The sequence below is a fragment of the Salvelinus fontinalis genome, chromosome 13, assembly GCF_029448725.1.
Source record: "Salvelinus fontinalis isolate EN_2023a chromosome 13, ASM2944872v1, whole genome shotgun sequence".
NCBI classification, from domain to species: Eukaryota; Metazoa; Chordata; class Actinopteri; order Salmoniformes; family Salmonidae; genus Salvelinus; species Salvelinus fontinalis.
In genome coordinates this window covers 6,412,646-6,437,660 of record NC_074677.1, presented here as the reverse complement: position 1 = coordinate 6,437,660, position 25,015 = coordinate 6,412,646, and the positions used below count along the sequence as shown (strand labels likewise).

The window sequence follows — 25,015 nt, the reverse complement described above, 5'->3', positions numbered from 1 at the left end:
AGGAGCAGAGAATTTGACAATGTTATAACTGGCTATTGCTATAATACCTGAACTATCCACCTGGACAGCAATGCCACAAAACACATTTCATTATTCTTCATAACCGATCATAATGACTCCATTTACTGTTTAGGGACACTAGTATTCTCAAACAATGACTGCAATTCATCACTCAATGACCCATTCAGTGCTGCTCATTACAGGGATTTGATTTGGATGTTGTCGCTTGTTAAGGAGTCATGCCCTCTGACAAAGGCCAAGACAGTGGACTCGTAAGCTTTAATAAAAACATTGATACTAGCAGGAACAGTGTTTGTCTTTTCTTTCAAGCAGTTACGCTCTTCCATCATTGGTGCAGAGCAGTGGCAATCAGAGCTGGGTTCTTCAAGCAGCCACGCTCTTCCATCATTGGTGCAGAGCAGTGGCAAGCAGAGCTGGGTTCTTCAAGCAGTCACGCTCTTCCATCATTGGTGCAGAGCAGTGGCAAGCAGAGCTTGTGTTGTTTTCTTTGACCGTTTCTATGAGCCTTTCTGGTGCAGGGTTTTCACTTTTGGAACTAGTCCATTGGTTCCAATTTGCCAGGCAACTCAATCAAGCATAGCTCAAAGTGTTTGAAATAAAACAACTACTATTTGAGCCCAACTCTGCAGAGCAGTGAGAACTGTGAGGCACTAGATATATCTGTAAATGGTAATAGGCTGTGTGTACCAGTTTCAGGTATCTGTAAATGTAATTTATTTGACCTTTATTTAACTAGGCAAGGGTCCTTTTTTCACAATTCAGAATTTCTGCCTGACTGACGTGCCCAAAGTAAACTGCCTGTTACTCAGGCCCAGAAGCCAGGATATGCATATAATTGGTATCATTGGATGGAAAACACTTTGAAGTTTGTAGAAACGTTAAAATAATGTAAGAGACTATAACACAATTGATATGGTAGGAGAAAAATCAAAGAAAAACCAACCGGAATAAAAAATGTTTAGGTCCCAGGCTCTTATAATGGAAAGCTATGGGTCCTATGCAATTCCAGCTCACAGATTGCAATTTCTATGGCTTCCAATAGATGTCAACGGTCTTTGTTCAAGATTTCAGGCTTGTTTCTTCCAAAACGAGGAAGAATTTGGAGTTTTGGTACAAAGAGTCACAGTGGAAAATCAGTCTTAGGGTGCGCACTTGCTAATGTTACTTTTCTATTGAACATACTTCTTTCCGTATGAAATATTATAGTTTATTTACATTTTAGTATACCTGAGGATTAAATGGAAACATAGTTTGACTTGTTTGAACAAAGTTTAGCGGTAGCTTTTTGGATTCCTTTGTCTGCATGTTGAATGAGTGGATTACTGAAATCGATGGCGCCAACTAAACAGACTTTTTTGGATATAAAGAAAAATGTTATCTAACAAAACGACCATTCATGTTGTAGCTGGGACCCTTGGGATTGCAAACAAAGGAAGATTTTCAAAAAGTAAGTGATTATTTCATCGCTATTTGTGATTTTATGAAGCCTGTACTAGTTGAAAAATATGTTGATGTGGGGAGCTGTCCTCAAACAATCGCATGGTATGCTTTCGCTGTAAAGCCTATTGTAAATCGGACAATGCAGTCCAATGCAGGAATTTAAGCTTTTAACCGATATAAGATTATTTATTTGAATTTCAGGTACTCCAATTTCACCGGATGCTGTCGACAGGTGTCCCGCTAGCGGGACGCCTAGCCTTAACAAGTGTTAAGTACAAATTCTTATTTACAACTGCCTAGGAACAGTAGGTTAACTGCCTTGTTCAGGGGCAGAACGACAGATGTTTACCTTGTCAGCTCGGGGTAATAGGCAGTGTGTACCAGTTTGAGGTATCTGTAAACAGTGATAGGCAGAGTCTCTGTATGTACCACTGAGGTATAGTTTAGACGATATGTGTAAAGAGTAAGGCACTAGAGTCTAGACCAGTGGTCGCCAACCGGTCGTTCGCGATATTTCTGTAGAAAAGTCAACGAACAATAAAGGCTTGCGCTCCCTTTTTAAAATCGTGTTGAGCTGTTGCCGGCAGGTGCACTTGATTCAAAAGTCCTGTGCTCCGGGAAAGCAAAGTGTTCCTATGAGACAAACTCACCGCCTATCTGGTGGACATGCAAATATGTGACTAAATCGAGTGCACCTACTGCTCTGCCCAATCGGATAGCTCAAATCACCGTGGCTACCGAGCTTCCATGACCCTGGCCACAGACAAGTTTAATAGGCTACTAGTCTACGTAAGATTGTATCACTTTTAAAACCATGACAACAGAGACTGTCAACGAATACAGTAAAGAGCTGCTGTTTTTATGAGTGTTTAAGTTTATATTCAGCACTGTCACTGTTTTTATTCAACACTATTACAAAATGGCTTCTCCGTACTTCAGCTCGGGCTGCAACGAATGAGTAGCCAAGTATCGATAGCCTTGCGTTTTATTATTATTATTAGCAGCTCGTCGTGTCGATTTTAATATTAAGGAATATTTCACTTTCTCTGGTCATAGGAAAACCATGAATTTGTACATGAGGCAGATGTGGTGCGACTCGAGTTTCGGCATCAGGTGGAAGACGGTTTCCCCTCTCTCTGGTCAGTCTCACCGGAGGAAAGGAAGGAGAGAGCAGGGACCGTGAGAGGCGGTTGGGAAAAGTCGGAAACTCGGGCATCTTTCTAGAGCTCAGACTTTTCGACCTGAAGATCACTGACATCGTGATTTGACCTCGTTGACCATCAGATGCAGGTAACACCAGTCCAGGAAAATAAAAAAGCTAATTATTTCAATTCATGCTCCACAGTGTGCTAAAGTGCTAAACCAACTGATATATTTTGTTGTCAAAGCTCGAGCTTTAAAATATAATATGGTCTGATTAACAATATTGGCAGGCCAATCACATAGCCAATATACTGTGATAATATATTAGGCCTTCTGCCCAAACCTTATTCCTACAAAACTGTTTGTGTGGGTTAATGTCAAATCTGAGCAGTAGATCTCAGCTTGCTTTTTGCCTGTGAAAGTGACCTTGCCTCAGAAAAGGTTGGTGACCACTGGTCTAGACTGTATGTGTAAAGAGTAAGACACTAGAGTCTATATCTGTAGAGTAGGTGTAGCGTACCACTTTGAGGTTAGCCTCCTGTAGTTTGTGTGCTCTGTCCTCCAGCCTCCTAGCGATGACAGCCAGCTCTATGTTCTTCCTCCTCAGACGCTTCACCTTCTCCTCCGTCTCTGGGGCGCTGCTCTTTCGCTGCAGCGAGAGAAGGATAAAGAGAGAGATCAGAGGAGGCTGCTGAGGCGAGGACGGCTCATAGTAATGGCTGGAACGGAGCGAAATGAACGGCATCAAACACATGGAAACCATGGAAACCATGGAAACCATGTGTTTGGTGTATTTGAGACCATTCCATCTATTCTGCTCCAGTCGTTACCATGAGCCCGTCCTCCCCAATTAAGGTGCCACCAACACCGCGTGAGAGAGATACATCAAAACCCTCCTCCACAGGCCTGCAGCTCTGACTGACACAGCCAGGACAGGTGTTGTGAGAACAGGACCAAAATAGTACAGTAGCTAAAACTAAAGAGAGGGGCTCAAAAGACAAAGACAAAAGCTAGTTCTGGTTTTAAGTCTACTCCACGGCTCTGGGAACTTTTTCCCAAGACCCTTGGAACTTGGTCTTTTGTGAGGGCGATTCCACTGTAACAGAGTGATGCTGAGATTACCATCGTTCCCTTTAAAATGTGTGTCAAACAAAAAAACAACGATTACAAAGTTAAACAAGCCATACAACTCTACTTCCACAGAACATTTGACAGAAACAGCTCAAAGTTTGGTAACTGAAAGGCGGTTTGTGCCGTCATTCTGTTAACAAACTTTGCATCTGCACTGTTCAAGTAAATGTGCTTTTGTAAAATGTTCAGTGGAAATTGTTTAAAGTAGTCCTTGAGCATAGAGTTATGTTTTGTAATCATTGTTTTTTGCTTGACATACATTTTAAGGCCAGGCAGGGATTTTTGTTCCATGTAATCAGATCACAATCAACTTTTACCAGACACAAATATACTTATTTTTTTGTAGAAACAGTTCATAAGTATTTTTAAAAAATGTACAAATGAAGCGATATGTCATTAATTAAGTATGTGCGTATTTGCATACCATGCAAATACATTTTTCCTAACACCGGCTAAAGTAAATATTTTTATTTCATTTTGTTAAGACATGCAGGACCAGACTTGTCCAGAGCAGATTGTGGATAATTACCATTTTCATCTTTCAAGTACTAAATACATTTTTTGGCTGCATTTTCCCCCTAAATATCAACAATTCCCTCTGGGAGAAAATATAGTGCATTTAGAAAGTATTCAGACCCCTTGACCTTTTCCACATTTTGTGACGTTCCAGCCTTATTCAAAAATTTATTAAAACGTTTTTTCCCTCATCAATCTACACACAATGCAGTATAACGACAAAGCAGAAACAGGTTTAGACATTTTTGCTAATTTATAATAATAAAAAAAAGAATGAAATATCAAATTGACATACATTTTCAGACCCTTTACTCAGTACTTTGTTGAAGCACCTTCGGCAGCGATTACAGCCTCGAATCTTCTTTGGTATGACGTTACAAGCTTGGCACACCTGTATTTGGGGAGTTTCTCCCATTTTTCTCTGCAGATCCTCTCAAGCTCTGTCAGGTTGTATGGGGAGCGTTGCTGTACAGCTATTTTCAGGTCTCTCCAGAGATGTCAGATCGGGTTCAAGTCCGGGCTCTGGTTGGGCCACTCAAGCACATTCAGAGACTTGTCCCGAAGCCACTCCTGCGTTGTCTTGGCTGTGTGCTTAGTGCCTTTGTCCTGTTGGAAGGTGAACCTTCCCCCCCAGTCTGAGGTCCTGAACACTCTGAAGCAGGTTTTCATCAAGGATCTCTCTGTACTTTGCTCCGTTCATCTTTGCCTCGATCCTGACTCGTCTCCCAGTCCCTGCCACTGAATAACATCCCCACAGCATGATGCTTCCACCACCATGCTTCACTGTAGGGATGGTGCCAGGTTTCCTCCAGACGTGGCGCTTAGCATTCAGGCCAAATAATTCAATCTTGGATTCATCAGACCAGAGACTCTTGCTTCTCTTGGTCTGAGAGTCCTTTCGGTGCCTTTTGGCAAACTCCAAGTGGGCTGCCATGTGCCTTTTACTGAGGAGTGGCTTCCGTCTGGCCATTGTACCATAAAGGCTTAATTGGTGTAGTGCTGCACAGATGGTTGTGGCCTTCTGGAAGGTTCTCCCAGCTCCATGTAGGAACTCTAGAGCTCTGTCAGAGTGACCATCGGGTTCTTGGTCCCCTCCCTGACCAAGGCCCTTCTCCCCCGATTGCCCAGCTCTAGGAAGACTCTTCTTGGCTTTTTGTTGTTGTTGCTCTGACATGCACTGTCAACTGTGAGACATTATATAGACAAGTGTGTGCCTTTACAAATCATGTCCAATCAATTTACCAGACGTGGACTCCAATCAAGTTGTAGAAACATCTCAACGATAATCAATGGAAACAGGATGCACTTGAGCTCAATTTCAAGTCTCATAGCAAAGGATCTGAATAATTATGTAAATAAGGTATTTTTTAGCTTTTATAAATTTGTTAACATTTCTAAAAACCTGTTTTTGCTTTTTCGTTATGGGGTATTGTGTGTAGATTGCTGAGGAAATTGTTTTATTTAGAATAAGGCTGTAACGTAACAAAATGTGGAAAAAGTTAAGGGGTCTGAATACTTTCCGAACGCACTGTATCTAAAGGCCTTTGCAGACTGTACAAATGTAGCAGTTTTAGGCCATTATTTTGACATCCCAGACAAAATATCCAGGTTTTGGGCAAATTCTTTGGTCGTAAATGATTGTCGGACGTCTTGGCTGGTTCAGTGTGACAGGGTCTAGGTCTGCTGGTTCAGTACCACTACGTCTTGGCTGGTTCAGTGTGACAGGGTCTAGGTCTGCTGGTTCAGTACCACTACGTCTTGGCTGGTTCAGTGTGACAGGGTCTAGGTCTGCTGATTCAGTACCACTACGTCTTGGCTGGTTCAGTGTGACAGGGTCTAGGTCTGCTGATTCAGTACCACTACGTCTTGGCTGGTTCAGTGTGACAGGGTCTAGGTCTGCTGGTTCAGTATCACTACGTCTTGGTTCGTTCAGTGTGACAGGGTCTAGGTCTGCTGGTTCAGTACCACTACGTCTTGGTTCGTTCAGTGTGACAGGGTCTAGGTCTGCTGGTTCAGTACCACTACGTCTTGGCTGGTTCAGTGTGACAGGGTTTAGGTCTGCTGGTTCAGTATCACTACGTCTTGGTTCGTTCAGTGTGACAGGGTCTAGGTCTGCTGGTTCAGTACCACTACGTCTTGGTTCGTTCAGTGTGACAGGGTCTAGGTCTGCTGGTTCAGTACCACTACGTCTTGGTTCGTTCAGTGTAACAGGGTCTAGGTCTGCTGATTCAGTGTAACAGGGTCTAGGTCTGCTGGTTCAGTACCACTACGTCTTGGCTGGTTCAGTGTGACAGGGTCTAGGTCTGCTGGTTCAGTACCACTACGTCTTGGCTGGTTCAGTGAGACAGGGTCTAGGTCTGCTGATTCAGTGTACCAGGGTCTAGGTCTGCTGATTCAGTACCACTACGTCTTGGCTGGTTCAGTGTAACAGGGTCTAGGTCTGCTGGTTCAGTACCACTACGTCTTGGCTGGTTCAGTGAGACAGGGTCTAGGTCTGCTGGTTCAGTACCACTATGTCTTGGCTCGTTCAGTGTGACAGGGTCTAGGTCTGCTGATGAAGTACTGCTACATGCGGTCGTAGGCCGCATGTAGCAGTACGAGTTCTAGCAGTTTCAGATTATGTGTTGCCTTTATCGCGCGGGGCTGGTGTTGTTACGCGCCGCGCGGGGCTGGTGTTGTTACGCGCCGCGCGGGGCTGGTGTTGTTACGCGCCGCGCGGGGCTGGTGTTACGTCTGGAGGTGGTGTTACGTGTGGGGCTGGTGAGTTACCTGATGGTAATTGACCAATATGAACACAGCCGGCATTGAGTACGCAGTCAATAATACGATAATATTATAATAAACAATAATACAATTGTGAATAGTTAGATGAATATAATTGTTTGATTTAAACATTTATCCTACATGCTGTGCAAGAAGAACGATTTCCCTAATAATCTGTTTACATGACACATCTGAAATCAAGCTACCCGATGGCACTCTGATAAATGCACAAAACGACAATAAAAATACACTTTTTTTTTTACATTTTCTAATATTAATGGACTAAAATATCACAATTAATAGGTAGATGCAAAATTACCATTTCACCACTTGGTACCTGGCCTTAATGTGAATAATGTGAGTCTCAGCATTGTGGAATTGCCCAGTGTCCTAAACTCAGTAGAGTAGTGTAGTCCAGGCCTCTAGCTCCCTCCTGTCGCCAGTTAGTCCAGTCTTAGTCTAGTCTAGCCCCTCCATAGAGTTCACAGTGTTTTACCAGCAGACCGTTCTCCTCTCTCAGGTGGTTGCAGGTCTTCTCCATCTCATCCAGAGCTCGCAGCAGCTCTGAGTTCTGACGCACCAGGAAGCCATAGTCAGTGCCATTCTGGAACACAGAGACAGAACACAACGTATCAACTCTAGAACCTATAGTCAGTACCATTCTGGAACACAGAGAGAGAACACAACGTATCAACTCTAGAACCTATAGTCAGTACCATTCTGGAACACAACATATCAACTCTAGAAACTATAGTCAGTGCTGTTCTGGAACACAACATATCAACTCTAGAACCTATAGTCAGTACCATTCTGGAACACAGAGACAGACCACAACATATCAACTCTAGAACCTATAGTCAGTACCATTCTGGAACACAACATATCAACTCTAGAACCTATAGTCAGTACCATTCTGGAACACAGAGACAGAACACAACATATCAACTCTAGAACCTATAGTCAGTACCATTCTGGAACACAGAGACAGACCACAACATATCAACTCTAGAACCTATAGTCAGTACCATTCTGGAACACAACATATCAACTCTAGAACCTATAGTCAGTAACATTCTGGAACACAGAGACAGAACACAACATATCAACTCTAGAACCTATAGTCAGTACCATTCTGGAACACAGAGACAGAACACAACATATCAACTCTAGAACCTATAGTCAGTACCATTCTGGAACACAGAGACAGAACACAACATATTAACTCTAGAACCTATAGTCAGTACCATTCTGTCACAGAGACAGAACACAACATATCAACTCTAGAACCTATAGTCAGTACCATTCTGGAACACAGAGACAGAACACAACGTATCAACTCTAGAACCTATAGTCAGTACCATTCTGGAACATAGAGACAGAACACAACATATCAACTCTAGAACCTATAGTCAGTACCATTCTGGAACACAACGTATCAACTCTAGAACCTATAGTCAGTACCATTCTGGAACACAGAGACAGAACACAACATATCAACTCTAGAACCTATATTCAGTACCATTCTGGAACACAGAGACAGAACACAACATATCAACTCTAGAACCTATAGTCAGTACCATTCTGGAACACAGAGACAGAACACAACATATCAACTCTAGAACCTATAGTCAGTACCATTCTGGAACACAACATATCAACTCTAGAACCTATAGTCAGTACCATTCTGGAACACAACATATCAACTCTAGAACCTATAGTTAGTGCTATTCTGGAACACAGAGACAGAACACAACATATCAACTCTAGAACCTATAGTCAGTACGATTCTGGAACACAGAGACAGAACACAACATATCAACTCTTGAAACTATAGTCAGTGCCATTCTGGAACACAGAGACAGAACACAACAACTCTAGAACCTATAGTCAGTACCATTCTGGAACACAACATATCAACTCTAGAACCTATAGTCAGTACCATTCTGGAACACAACATATCAACTCTAGAACCTATAGTTAGTGCCATTCTGGAACACAGAGACAGAACACAACGTATCAACTCTAGAACCTATAGTCAGTACCATTCTGGAATACAGAGACAGAACACAACATATCAACTCTAGAACCTATAGTCAGTACGATTCTGGAACACAGAGACAGAACACAACATATCAACTCTAGAACCTATAGTCAGTACCATTCTGGAACACAGAGACATTACACAACATATCAACTCTAGAACCTATAGTCAGTACCATTCTGGAATACAGAGACAGAACACAATATATCAACTCTAGAACCTATAGTCAGTACGATTCTGGAACACAGAGACAGAACACAACATATCAACTCTAGAAGCTATATTCAGTGCCATTCTGGAACACAGAGACAGAACACAACATATCAACTCTAAAACCTATAGTCAGTACCATTCTGGAACACAGAGACAGAACACAACATATCAACTCTAGAAACTATAGTCAGTGCCATTCTGGAACACAACATATCAACTCTAGAACCTATAGTCAGTACCATTCTGGAACACAACATATCAACTCTAGAACCTATAGTTAGTGCCATTCTGGAACACAGAGACAGAACACAACGTATCAACTCTAGAACCTATAGTCAGTACCATTCTGGAACACAGAGACAGAACACAACATATCAACTCTAGAACCTATAGTCAGTACCATTCTGGAACACAGAGACAGAACACAACATATCAACTCTAGAACCTATAGTCAGTGCCGTTCTGGAACACAACATATCAACTCTAGAACCTATAGTCAGTACCATTCTGGAAAACAGAGACAGAACACAACATATCAACTCTAGAACCTATAGTCAGTACCATTCTGGAACACAGAGACAGAACACAACATATCAACTCTAGAACCTATAGTCAGTACCATTCTGGAACACAGAGACAGAACACAACATATCAACTCTAGAACCTATAGTCAGTACCATTCTGGAACACAACATATCAACTCTAGAACCTATAGTCAGTACCATTCTGGAACACAACATATCAACTCTAGAACCTATAGTTAGTGCTATTCTGGAACACAGAGACAGAACACAACATATCAACTCTAGAACCTATAGTCAGTACGATTCTGGAACACAGAGACAGAACACAACATATCAACTCTTGAAACTATAGTCAGTGCCATTCTGGAACACAGAGACAGAACACAACAACTCTAGAACCTATAGTCAGTACCATTCTGGAACACAACATATCAACTCTAGAACCTATAGTCAGTACCATTCTGGAACACAACATATCAACTCTAGAACCTATAGTTAGTGCTATTCTGGAACACAGAGACAGAACACAACATATCAACTCTAGAAACTATAGTCAGTGCCATTCTGGAACACAGAGACAGAACACAACATATCAACTCTAGAACCTATAGTCAGTACCATTCTGGAACACAGAGACAGAACACAACATATCAACTCTAGAACCTATAGTCAGTACCATTCTGGAACACAACATATCAACTCTAGAACCTATAGTCAGTACCATTCTGGAACACAACATATCAACTCTAGAACCTATAGTTAGTGCTATTCTGGAACACAGAGACAGAACACAACATATCAACTCTAGAACCTATAGTCAGTACGATTCTGGAACACAGAGACAGAACACAACATATCAACTCTTGAAACTATAGTCAGTGCCATTCTGGAACACAGAGACAGAACACAACAACTCTAGAACCTATAGTCAGTACCATTCTGGAACACAACATATCAACTCTAGAACCTATAGTCAGTACCATTCTGGAACACAACATATCAACTCTAGAACCTATAGTTAGTGCTATTCTGGAACACAGAGACAGAACACAACATATCAACTCTAGAAACTATAGTCAGTGCCATTCTGGAACACAGAGACAGAACACAACATATCAACTCTAGAACCTATAGTCAGTACCATTCTGGAACACAGAGACAGAACACAACATATAAACACTCTGAACACATTAGCAAACGTATTGCTTCCACTCAACATGTACAGGTCCTGCCAGACCAATACATTAAGGTTCTTTAAAGGTAGAATCTAAAATATTTAGCCACAATATAGCCTCCCTCCTCTCCCTCCATACTCCCACAGTCCTCACCTCCTCTCTCTCCATACTCCCACAGTCCTCACCTCTTCATACTCCCACAGTCCTTCTCTCCTCTCCTCTTTGCTCTCCATACTCCCATAGCCACAATACAGCCTCCCTCTCCCTCCATACTCCCATAGCTCCTATACAGCCTCCCTCCTCTCCCTCCATACTCCCATTGCCACTATACAGCCTCCCCCTCTCCCTCCATACTCCCATAGCTCCTATACAGCCTCCTCCTCTCCCTCCATACTCCCATAGCTCCTATACAGCCTCCCTCCCTCCATACTCCCATAGCCACTATACAGCCCCTCTCCCTCATACTCCCATAGCCACTATACAGCCCCTCTCCCTCATACTCCCATGGCCACTATACAGCCTCCTCTCCCTCCATACTCCCATAGCCACTATACAGCCCCTCTCCCTCATACTCCCATAGCCACTATACAGCCTCCTCTCCCTCCATACTCCCATAGCCACTATACAGCCCCTCTCCCTCCATACTCCCATAGCCACTATACAGCCCCTCTCCCTCCATACTCCCATAGCCACTATACAGCCTCCTCTCCCTCCATACTCTCATAGCCACTATACAGCCCCTCTCCCTCCATACTCCCATAGCCACTATATACAGCCCTCCTCCTCCCCCTCATACTCCCATAGCCACTATACAGCCCCTCTCCCTCCATACTCCCATAGCCACTATACAGCCTCCTCTCCCTCCATACTCCCATAGCCACTATACAGCCCCTCTCCCTCCATACTCCCATAGCCACTATACAGCCCCTCTCCCTCATACTCCCATAGCCACTATACAGCCTCCTCTCCCTCCATACTCCCATAGCCACTATACAGCCCCTCTCCCTCCATACTCCCATAGCCACTATACAGCCCCTCTCCCTCCATACTCCCATAGCCACTATACAGCCCCTCTCCCTCCATACTCCCATAGCCACTATACAGCCTCCTCTCCCTCCATACTCCCAAAGCCACTATACAGCCTCCCTTCTCTCCCTCCATACTCCCAAAGCCACTATACAGCCTCCCTCCTCTCCCTCCATAGCCACTATACAGCCCCTCTCCCTCCATGCTCCCATAGCCACTATACAGCCCCTCTCCCTCCATACTCCCATAGCCACTATACAGCCTCCCTTCTCTCCCTCCATACTCCCATAGCCACTATACAGGCCCTCTCCCTCCATACTCCCATAGCCACTATACAGCCTCCCTCCTCTCCCTCCATACTCCCATAGCCACTATACAGCCCCTCTCCCTCCATACTCCCATAGCCACTATACAGCCTACTCTCCCTCCATACTCCCATAGCCACTATACAGCCTCATCTCCCTCCATACTCCCATAGCCACTATACAGCCTCCTCTCCCTCCATACTCCCATAGCCACTATACAGCCCCTCTCCCTCCATACTCCCATAGCCACTATACAGCCCCTCTCCCTCCATACTCCCATAGCCACTATACAGCCTCCCTCCTCTCCCTCCATACTCCCATAGCCACTATACAGCCCCTCTCCCTCCATACTCCCATAGCCACTATACAGCCTCCTCTCCCTCCATACTCCCATAGCCACTATACAGCCTCCTCTCCCTCCATACTCCCATAGCCACTATACAGCCCCTCTCCCTCCATACTCCCATAGCCACTATACAGCCTCCTCTCTCTCCATACTCCCATAGCCACTATACAGCCCCTCTCCCTCCATACTCCCATAGCCACTATACAGCCCCTCTCCCTCATACTCCCATAGCCACTATACAGCCCCTCTCCCTCCATACTCCCATAGCCACTATACAGCCCCTCTCCCTCCATACTCCCATAGCCACTATACAGCCTCCTCTCTCTCCATACTCCCATAGCCACTATACAGCCCCTCTCCCTCCATACTCCCATACCCACTATACAGCCCTTCTCCCTCCATACTCCCATAGCCACTATACAGCCTCCTCTCTCTCCATGCTCCCATAGCCACTATACAGCCTCCTCTCCCTCCATACTCCCATAGCCACTATACAGCCTCCTCTCCCTCCATACTCCCATAGCCACTATACAGCCTCCTCTGCCTCCATACTCCCATAGCCACTATACAGCCCCTCTCCCTCCTCTCACTGTGTTTTCCCCCACCATTGTTGTGTTTGTACTGCGGAGTCTCTAATGAATGCTGCTGCTCACAGAGTAGTGGATGACAGATGACAGCTCAATGAGTCTGCCTTTTCATTAGGAAGGGTTCAATTAGCCCACCGCAGTCTGGCTGCCACTGAACTCCTATAACCTCTTAGTGAGTCATACTAACAGAAGAGAGAAGGAAAGACCTGTCCTCACAGCATGGTAGAGAGAAGACATTACAGAGAGAAGGAAAGACCTGTCCTCACAGCATGGTAGAGAGAAGACAGAGAGAAGGAAAGACCTGTCCTCACAGCATGGTAGAGAGAAGGAAAGACCTGTCCTCGCAGCATGGTAGAGAGAAGACAGAGAGAAGGAAAGACCTGTCCTCGCAGCATGATAGAGAGAAGACAGAGAGAAGGAAAGACCTGTCCTCACAGCATGGTAGAGAGAAGACAGAGAGAAGGAAAGACCTGTCCTCACAGCATGGTAGAGAGAAGACAGAGAGAAGGAAAGACCTGTCCTCACAGCATGGTAGAGAGAAGACAGAGAGAAGGAAAGACCTGTCCTCACAGCATGGTAGAGAGAAGACAGAGAGAAGGAAAGACCTGTCCTCACAGCATGGTAGAGAGAAGACAGAGAGAAGGAAAGACCTGTCCTCACAGCATGGTAGAGAGAAGACAGAGAGAAGGAAAGGCCTGTCCTTACAGCATGGTAGTGAGAAGACAGAGAATGGAAAAACCTGTCCTCACAGCATGGTCGTGAGAAGACAGAGAGAAGGAAAGACCTGTCCTCACAGCATGGTAGTGAGAAGACATTACAGAGAGAAGGAAGACCTGTCCTCACAGCATGGTAGAGAGAAGACAGAGAGAAGGAAAGACCTGTCCTCACAGTATGGTAGTGAGAAGGAAAGACCTGTCCTCACAGCATGGTAGTGAGAAGACATTACAGAGAGAAGGAGGTAGAGAGAGATCACAAAAACATCTGGCTAAGCTAAACAGCAACACTATAATTGGCACTGTCCAGAGTTGCCATTCTCCCTCCATCTTAGCTTCTGTTGGTCTGACATACATCTCAGATGTAATCATAGATTATGAAGTTCTATGGATTAATGGTCCATCATGAGCTTCTGCTTATGTAAATACCAGTTGAACAAGAGTCCCTGCCATACTCTTAATGTGGAGGAAACATGTTGGATGGCCATCCTTCAGTCTCCATGGACTGTTATAGACCCCCCTCAGCTCCCAGCTGTGCCCTGGACACCATATGTGTCCAGGGCACAAACTCTTCAGAGTTTGTTCTGTTAGGTGACCTAAACTGGGATATGCGTAACACCCCGGCAGTCCTACAATCTAAGCTAGATGCCCTTAATCTCACACAAATTATCAAAGGAACCCACCAGATACAACCCTAAATCCGTAAATATGGGCGCACACACAGATATGGGCACCCTCACAGATATTATCCTCACCAACTTGCCGTCCAAATACACCTCTGCTGTTTTCAATCAGGATCTCATCAATCACTGCCTCATTGCCTGCATCCGCTATGGGTCCGCGGTCAAACGACTACCCCTCATCACTGTCAAACGCTCCCTAAAACACCAGCGAGCAGGCCTTTCTAATCGACCTGGCCCGGGTATCCTGGAAGGATATTGACCTCATCCTGTCAGTAGAGGATGCCTGGTTGTTCTTTAAAAGTAATTTCCTCACCATCTTAAATAAGCATGCCCCTTTCAAAAATATAGAACTAAGAACAGATATAACCCTTGGTTCACTCCAGACCTGACTACCCTCGACCAGCACAAAAACATCCTGTGGCGAACTGCAATAGCATCGAAGAGCCCCCGCGATATGCAACTGTTCAGGGAAGTCAGGAACCAATACACACAGTCAGTTAAGAAAGCAAAGGCCAGCTTTTTCAAACAGGAATTTGCATCCTGTAGCTCTAACTCCAAAAAGTTTTGGGACACTGTAAAGTCCATGGAGAATAAGTGCACCTCCTCCCAGTTGCCCACTGCACTGAGGCTAGGAAACACTGTCACCATAGATAAATCCACAATAATAGAACATTTCAATAAGCATTTCTCTAAGGCTGGCCATGCTTTCCACCTGGCTACCCCAACTCCTACCCCAACTTTCTATTTCGCCACAAAGCCTCCTTCACTCATGCTGCCAAACATACCCTCGTAAAACTGACCATCCTACCGATCCTCGACTTCGGCGATGTCATTTACAAATTAGCCTCCAACACTCTACTCAGCAAGCTGGATGCAGTCTATCACAGTGCCATCCGTTTTGTCACCAAAGCCCCATATACCGCCCACCACTGCGACCTGTACGCTCTCGTTGGTTGGCCCTCGCTACATATTCGTTGCCAGAGCCACCCACTGGCTCCAGATCATCTATAAGCTCCTCCTTATCTCAGCTCACTGGTCACCATAACAACACCCACCCGTAACACGTGCTCCAGCAGGTATATCTCACTGGTCATTCCCAAAGCAAACATCACCTTTGGCCGCCTTTCCTTCCAATTCTCTGCTGCCAATGACGGAACGAATTGCAAAAATCGCTGAAGTTGGAGACTTATATCTCCCTCACTAACTTTATTCTCTCTTCGGTAGTGGGCAGTATTTTCACGTGCCTAAAGTAAACTGCCTGTTACTTAGGTCCAGAAGCTAGGATATGCATATAATTGTTAGATTTGGATAGAAAACACTCTTCTACATTTCTAAAACTGTTAAAATGATGTCTGTGATTATAACAGAACTGATATGGCAGGCGAAACCCCGAGGACAAACCATCCCAAAAAATAATAGTTTCAGCCTTCCACTGTTTCCAATGGCTTTCGTGTTTATTATGAGGCGAAGTCCTCCCAGATTGCAGTTCCTAGGGCTTCCACTAGATATCACCAGTCTTTAGAAAGAGTTTCAGGCTGTTTTTTGGAAAAATGAGTGGCTAAGTGGCTCCATTTCGGCTGTAATGTTTCCATGCGCGTGGGTGAAAGCGCATTCTTTGTTATCTATCTCCGGTAATGAACATACTATTCTCCGTCTTAAATTGTATAATTTAGTTACGTATTAGGTAAAAACAATAACGATTCTCCGTCTTAAATTATATAGTTTATTTACGTATTAAGGTACCTAAGGATTGATTATAAACGTTGTTTGACTTGTTTGGACAAGTTTATTGGTAACGTTTGGCATTCATTTTGTAGGAGGGAAACCGAGTGGATTATTGATTATTGCCAGCTAAACTGAGTTTTTTTAAATTTTTAAATTTTACCCCCTTTTTCCCCCAATTTTTCGTGGTATCCAATTGCTAGTAATTACTATCTTGTCTCATCGTTACAACTCCCGTACGGGCTCGGGAGAGACAAAGGTCGAAAGCCATGCGTCCTCTGAAACACAATCCAACCAAGACGCACTGCTTCTTAACACAGCGCGCCTCCAACCCGGAAGCCAGCCGCACCAATGTGTCGGAGGAAACACTGTGCACCTGGCCCCCTTGGTTATCATTCAATAATCCACGGACTGCCACAGGAGTCGCTGGTGCGCGATGAGACAAGGATAACCCTCCCTAACCCGGACGACGCTAGGCCAATTGTGCGTCGCCCCACGGACCTCCCGGTCGCGGCCGGCTGCGACAGAGCCTGGGCACGAACCCAGAGTCTCTGGTGGCGCAGCGATGTAGTGCCCTAGACCACTGCACCACCCGGGAGGCCTCTAAACTGTGTTTTTATGGATATAAAGGACATTATCGAACAAAAAGGACAATTTGTGATGTAACTGGGGCCTTTTGGAGTGCCAACAGAAGAAGATCTTCAAAGTTAAGGCATTTATTATTATTTCTGACTTTCGTGTCGCAACTGCCTGGTTGAAAAATGTTTTTCATGCTTTTGTATGCGGGGCGCTGTCCTCAGATAACCTCATGGTGTGCTTTCTCCGTAAAGCCTTTTTGAAATCTGACACAGCGGCTGGATTAACAAGAAGTTAAGCTTTATTTTGATGTATAATACTTGTATTTTCATGAATGTTAAATATTTATATTTCTGTAATTTGAAATTCGCGCTCTGCAATTTCCCCGGATGTTGGCCAGGTGGGACGCTACCGTCCCACCTGCCCATAAGACGTGTTTTAAGCATCAGCTATTTGAGCAGCTAACTGATCGCTGCAGCTGTACACAGCCCATCTGTAAATAGCCCACCCAACTTCCTACCACATCCCCATATTGTTTTTATTAACTTTCCTGCTCGTTTGCACATCAGTATTTCTACTTGCACATCATCATCTGCACATCTACTACTCCAGTGTTAATTTTCTAAATTGTAATTACTTCACTACTATGGCCTATTTATTGCCTTACCTTCTACCTCATTTGCGTACACTGGAAATAGATTTTTCTATTGTGTTATTGACTGTACTTTTGTTTATCCCACGTGTAACTCTGTGTTGTTTGTGTCGCACTGCTTTGCTTTATCTTGGTCGCAGTTGTAAATGAGAACTTGTTCTCAACTGGCCTACTGACCTGGGAGAGGAGAGGTCTGATGGGGGGGGGGGGGGGGAGAGGTCTGACCTGGTAGAGCAGAGGTCTGATGGGAGGGGGGAGAGGTCTGACCTGGCAGAGGAGAGGTCTGATGGGGGGGGGGGGGGGGGGGGGGTCTGACCTGGCAGGGCAGAGGTCTGATGGGGGGGGGGGGGGGGGGGGGGGGTCGTCTGACCTGCTGACCTGGCAGAGGAGAGGTCTGATGGAGAGAAAGAGATGGAGGGAGCAGTCTGACCTGGTAGAGGAGAGGGTCTGATCGAGAGAAAGAGATGGAGGGAGCAGTCTGACCTGGCAGATGAGAGGATCTGATGGAGAGAAAGCAGATGGATAGACAGAGGAGCTGGAAGTGAGAGGGGTGTTTGTCCTTGGAGTCAGTCAGAAGCACCTGGGTGACACCTTGTCCAACACACTGTTCACCCCGACTGACACCAGCTAGGAGAGGGTGTTATACTGTAGCTGAGTAATGAGGGTTATCTGAGTTTACCATCAGACAGAGCACAGAAAATACAGAAGACAGAGAGAGAAAGAGAGAAAGACAGAGAGAGAGAAAGAGAAAGAGAGAAAGACAGAGAGAGAGAAAGAGAAAGAGAGAAAGACAGAGAGAGAAAGAGACAGAGCCATAGAGAGAGAGAGAGAGAGAGAGACAGAGACATAGAGAGACACAGAGAGAGACACAGAGAGAGAGACACAGAGAGAGAGACACAGAGAGAGAGACACAGAGAGAGAGACAGAGAGAGAGAGAGAGAGAGAGAGAGACACAGAGAGAGAGACACAGAGAGAGAGAGAGAGAGAGAGAGACACAGAGAGAGAGACACAGAGAGAGAGACACAGAGAGAGACACAGAGAGAGAGACACAGAGAGAGAGACACAGAGAGAGAGACACAGAGAGAGAGAGAGAGAGAGACAGAGAGAGAGACACAGAGAGAGAGAGAGAGAGAGAGAGAGAGAGAGAGAGAGAGAGAGAGAGAGAGAGACACAGAGAGAGAGACACAGAGAGAGAGAGAGAGAGACACAGAGAGAGAGACACAAAGAGACACAGAGAGAGAGACACAGAGAGAGAGACACAGAGAGAGAGACACAGAGAGAGAGACACAGAGAGAGAGAGACAGAGAGACAGAGAGACAGAGAGACAGAGAGACAGAGAGACAGAGAGACAGAGAGACAGAGAGACAGAGAGACAGAGAGACCAAATGCACACAAAGAAGGGATGGCTGTTTGTGTTTGTGTGTGTACATATAACCAAAAGTATGTGGACACCTGCTTATCGAACATCTCATTCCAAAATCATGAGCATTAATATGGAGTTGGTCCCCCCTTTGCTACTATAAACAGCCTCCACTCTTCTGGGAACGCTTTCCACTAGATTAAATAAAGTTAAATAAAGTTAAATAAAAATAGATGACAAATGAAGGAAGAGAAATGCTGCTAAGGCAATAGTAGGTTTTGGAAGACAGAAGGGGCTCTTTGGTAAAAGGGGTAAATTTGTCAAAAAGAAAGGAGGAGCAAGGCACTCTTCAAATAATGAATTAAGATGCCTGCCTTCGTCAGGGAGAACAAAGGTATGATAATACAATGTCCTCTTTTGAAAAGGCTTTTTCCAATCAACTCTGATTTGAAGAGGGAGTGGTTACAGAATTCATTAGACAACACCTAGTAAGCAATACTGTACACATTTAAAAAGTGAAAAACTGTAGATATGTTATCGAACAGGCATCTCTAGTCTAGAAAAATCAGGACCCATAGAAAGGTATTTTTAACCTTGAATATGACTGGGCAAAGGGTTAACGATAGGAGAGACATCTATTTTATAGTACACTAGAACACAGCAAACATGGACCACAGTGAGCAAGACCGTTAACCCACTGGTCCCCGGGTGCTGAAGACGTGGATGTCGATTTAAGGCAACCTCTCCGCACCTCTCTGATTGGGTTAAATGTAGAAGACACATTTCAGTTGAATACGTTCAGTTGGACAACTGACTAGATATCCCCATTTCCCAATATGTCTACTAGATCACAGCTAACTCGATCAGTCTAAACATAGCTGAGAGCAGTAGCGCAATATGTCCACTAGATGGCAGTAAAGGGACCTATCACATCCCTGCAGGGAAAGATGAGAACTCAATGTCTTCATTGCAACCAGGGTACTTAGTGGAATCCCAAAACTTTCCCTTAGGTTTAACTGTTTAAGACGGTCCCCTTTTGTAATTGAGGCCGCTACATGATCAATACCCATAGCTTGTAGGGAGGGGCAGGGTTGCCATGGTGTAAGGACTTGTAGTGCCTAGCCATGGGGTAGTCTTCATTGCCTACCCGTATGGCGTACTTATGTTCCGCTAAGCGGCGTCTCTTTGTCCGTCTAATGTAGATTACCTTGCAGTGTGGACATTCCAATCTGTAGATGACATGAGCGGTTGTGCAATTAATTAAATGCTTGACTTGATACTCTGTTTTAGTAGCTGTGTCACCAAAAATACTTTTTCTATGTAATATTTCTGAAATGGTTGCCCTGGTTACATGTACAGTAAAAGAGCCCCTGGGTTTGTGGTCTAGCCAAGTCTTTTGAGAGTCACCAGGAAGACAGCTGTGGACAAATTTGTAATTTTGGGTAGGACATCTCTTAAAGCCTATGACTGGTGGCTCTGTGAAGACTTTTCGTAATAGCATATCCCTTTGGATGATTCCCCAATAATAAAATTAAACCCCGTTTTCTCCTCCAAATCCATTTCATGAAGCTCCCGACAAAACAGTTATTGTGCTGACGTTGCTTCCAGAGGCAGTTTGGAACTCGATTGTGAGTGTTACAACCGAGGACAGATGATTTTTACGCACTTAAGCACTTGTCGGTCCCGTTCTGCGAGCTTGTGTGGCCTACTACTTCACGGCTGAGCCGTTGTTGCTCCTAGACGTTTCCACTTCACAATAACAGCACCTAGAGTTGACCGGGGCATCTCTAGCAGGGCAGACATTTTACACTCTGACTTGTTGGAAAGGTGGCATCCATATGACGGTGCCACGTTGAAAGTCACTGAACTCTTCAGTACGGGCCATTCTGCTGCAAATGTTTGTGTATGGAGATTGCATGGCTGTGTGCTCGATTTTCTATACACCTGTCAGCAACGGATATGGCTGAAACAGTTGAATCCACTCATTTGAAGGGGTGTCCACATACTTTGTATCTCCAGAACGGAGATCTATCGCATTCATATACAACATCACTCCTCCATAATGAAACTATCACATCAATGGTGAAGACATAATCAGTGCAACGTAATGTGATCTAATCCGACGTAATAAGAAACAGGAGTGATTTGCAGACAGATGAGGCAATAAGGGGGTTAAGAAATAACATTTTAGACTGTGGTACAACAACAAAAATCTCCCAATTTGTGCGCTTCGCCTCAGACACCCCCTCAAGAAGGGCTTTGTTTCCATGGTTACGGCTCATGTTGATGATGGCATGTATGGTGTCCCCCATTGCCAGTCTCTCTAGATGCCTAAGGCTCAGTTAATGCTACCCGTATTATAAAATCACCACTAATGACCAGCTGCTTTGACTACAGGTCCCTTCCAGCTGATGCTCCTCTGTCCTCCTCCTGCTGTATTTGAACCTACAGGGCAACATGGCTCTCTACATGTATCAGTGCAGATCGGTGACGCCAGAAGAACCAGATGGTTTTGGATGAAAACATGCCAGCTGGCAGCGCCACCATTTTGACTAGTGTTATTAACAGGGCTCATCTGATGATCTGCTGAAGAAAACAGACACAATGTTTAGGTCAAAACAACCTAATAGCAGTGGTGTAAAGTACTTAACTAAAAATATTTTAAAGTACTATTGAAGTAGTTTTTTGGGGGATATGTACTTTACTATTTATATTTTTGACAACTTTTAATTTACTACATTCCTAAAGAAAATATTGTACTTTTTACTCCATACATTTTCCCTGACAACCCAAAGTACTCGTTACATTTTGAATGCTTATCAGGACAGGGAAATTGTGAAATTGACGCACTTATCAAGAAAACACGTAGTCATCCCTACTGCCTCTGGTCTGGCGGACTCACTAAACACACATGTATCTTTTGTAAATAATGTCTGAGTGTTGGAGTGTCCCCTGGCTATCTGTAAATAATGTCTGAGTGTTGGAGTGTGTCTCTGGCTCTCTGTAAATGTTGTCTGAGTGTTGGAGTGTGCCCCTGGCTATCTGTAATGATGTCTGAGTGTTGGAGTGTTCCCTGGCTATCTGTAAATAATGTCTGAGTGTTGGAGTGTCCCCTGGCTATCTGTAAATAATGTCTGAGTGTTGGAGTGTGTCTCTGGCTCTCTGTAAATGTTGTCTGAGTGTTGGAGTGTGCCCCTGGCTATCTGTAATGATGTCTGAGTGTTGGAGTGTTCCCCTGGCTATCTGTAAATAATGTCTGAGTGTTGGAGTGTCCCCTGGCTATCTGTAAATAATGTCTGAGTGTTGGAGTGTGTCTCTGGCTCTCTGTAAATGTTGTCTGAGTGTTGGAGTGTGCCCCTGGCTATCTGTAATGATGTCTGAGTGTTGGAGTGTGCCCCTGGCTATCTGTAAATGATGTCTGAGTGTTCCCCTGGCTATCTGTAAATAATGTCTGAGTGTTGGAGTGTTCCCCTGGCTATCTGTAAATAATGTCTGAGTGTTGGAGTGTTCCCCTGGCTATCTATAAATGATGGCTGAGTATTGGAGTGTTCCCCTGGCTATCTGTAAATAATGTCTGAGTGTTCCCCTGGCTATCTGTAAATAATGTCTGAGTGTTGGAGTGTTCCCCTGGCTATCTGTAAATAATGTCTGAGTGTTCCCCTGGCTATCTGTAAATAATGTCTGAGTGTTGGAGTGTTCCCCTGGCTATCTATAAATGATGGCTGAGTATTGGAGTGTTCCCCTGGCTATCTGTAAATAATGTCTGAGTGTTCCCCTGGCTATCTGTAAATAATGTCTGAGTGTTGGAGTGTTCCCCTGGCTATCTATAAATGATGGCTGAGTATTGGAGTGTTCCCCTGGCTATCTGTAAATAATGTCTGAGTGTTCCCCTGGCTATCTGTAAATGATGTCTGAGTGTTGGAGTGTTCCCCTCACTATCTGTAATGATGTCTGAGTGTTGGAGTGTCCCCTGACTATCTGTAATAATGTCTGAGTGTTCCCCTGGCTATCTGTAATGATGTCTGAGTGTTGGAGTGTTCCCCTGGCTATCTGTAAATAATATCTGAGTGTTGGAGTGTTCCCCTGGCTATCTGTAAATAATATCTGAGTGTTGGAGTGTTCCCCTGGCTATCTGTAATGATGTCTGAGTGTTGGAGTGTCCCCCCTGGCTATCTGTAATGATGTCTGAGTGTTGGAGTGTTCCCCTGGCTATCTGTAATGATGTCTGAGTGTTGGAGTGTCCCTCCTGGCTATCTGTAATGATGTCTGAGTGTTGGAGTGTCCCCTGGCTATCTGTAATGATGTCTGAGTGTTGGAGTGTCCCTCCTGGCTATCTGTAATGATGTCTGAGTGTTGGAGTGTCCCCTTGCTATCTGTAATAATGTCTGAGTGTTGGAGTGTCCCTCCTGGCTCTCTGTAATAATGTCTGAGTGTTGGAGTGTTCCCCTGGCTATCTGTAATGATGTCTGAGTGTTGGAGTGTCCCTCCTGGCTATCTGTAATAATGTCTGAGTGTTGGAGTGTTCCCCTGGCTATCTGTAATGATGTCTGAGTGTTGGAGTGTTCCCCCTGGCTATCTGTAATGATGTCCGAGTGTTGGAGTGTGCCCCTGGCTATCTGTAATGATGTCTGAGTGTTGGAGTGTTCCCCTGGCTATCTGTAATGATGTCTGAGTGTTGGAGTGTTCCCCTGGCTATCTGTAATAATGTCTGAGTGTTCCCCTGGCTATCTGTAATGATGTCTGAGTGTTGGAGTGTTCCCCTGGCTATCTGTAATAATATCTGAGTGTTCCCCTGGCTTTCTGTAATAATGTCTGAGTGTGCCCCTGGCTATCTGTAATAATGTCTGAGTGTTCCCCTGGCTATCTGTAAATGATGTCTGAGTGTTGGAGTGTTCCCCTGGCTATCTGTAATGATGTCTGAGTGTTGTAGTGTTCCCCTGGCTATCTGTAATGATGTCTGAGTGTTGTAGTGTGCCCCTGGCTATCTGTAATGATGTCTGAGTGTTGTACTGTGCCCCTGGCTATCTGTAATGATGTCTGAGTGTTGTAGTGTGCCCCTGGCTATCTGTTAATAATGTCTGAGTGTTGGAGTGTTCCCCTGGCTATCTGTAAATAATGTCTGAGTGTTGTAGTGTTCCCCTGGCTATCTGTAGATGATGTCTGAGTGTTGTACTGTTCCCCTGGCTATCTGTTAATAATGTCTGAGTGTTGGAGTGTTCCCCTGGCTATCTGTAAATAATGTCTGAGTGTTGGAGTGTTCCCCTGGCTATCTGTAAATAATATCTGAGTGTTGGAGTGTTCCCCTGGCTATCTGTAAATAATATCTGAGTGTTGGAGTGTTCCCCTGGCTATCTGTAAATAATATCTGAGTGTTGGAGTGTTCCCCTGGCTATCTGTAAATAATATCTGAGTGTTGGAGTGTTCCCCCGGCGATCTGTAACTAATGTCTGAGTGTTGGAATGTGCCCTGGATATCCATACATTTTAAAAACAAGAAAATTGTGCCGTCTGGTTTGCTTAATATAAGGAATTTGAAATAATTTATACTTTAGCAAATTTAGAACCAAATACTTAGAATTTTACTCAAGTACTATTTTTTATCTATACTTTTACTCAGACATGACAAGTGGGTACTTTTTCCACCACTGCCCAATAGACAGATACCTATGACATTATAATTGGCCATCCATTTTACATGACATATTCCTGTATAAACTACATTTCTCAGATTCAGTTTGTTGGGATGAATTGGCAGAGCTGACACTGAGACTGACACTGTAGAAATGAATGACGGTCCTCTCTCTCTCTGCCATCCCTGCCTTAAATGATTGATAGATGGATGGATGCACCGTCTACAGGAATGGACGTCTGTCACAGTCCTACTGCTAGCTGAATATTAAGTCTATGCTAAACACTCCATTACCCCCCCCCCCCCCCCCCCCCCCCCCCCCAAATGAGACCAGCACTAGCCATTTTCTATAAAGACACGCTGCTAGCAATTCCATCTGTAATCGATACAGACGGTCAGTCAGTGAGTAAATCACCATTTAAACCTACAGCTCCTCTGGGGACGGGCAGT

General features: G+C 44.5%; 1 protein-coding gene across 5 annotated transcripts in view; it reads right to left on the bottom strand.

Moving 5' to 3' along the window:
• The window catches only part of LOC129867991 (peripheral-type benzodiazepine receptor-associated protein 1), a 193,517-nt gene that overhangs the window by 101,185 nt on the left and 67,317 nt on the right, over positions 1-25,015 (bottom strand). For all 5 annotated transcript variants that reach the window (XM_055941528.1, XM_055941530.1, XM_055941531.1 and 2 more), the window contains exons 2-3: positions 7,511-7,618; positions 3,125-3,253 (exon numbers count right to left, since the gene is read on the bottom strand). In XM_055941528.1, coding sequence (XP_055797503.1) covers positions 3,125-3,253; positions 7,511-7,618 — 237 coding nt within the window. The remainder of the gene's footprint in view (positions 1-3,124; positions 3,254-7,510; positions 7,619-25,015) is intronic.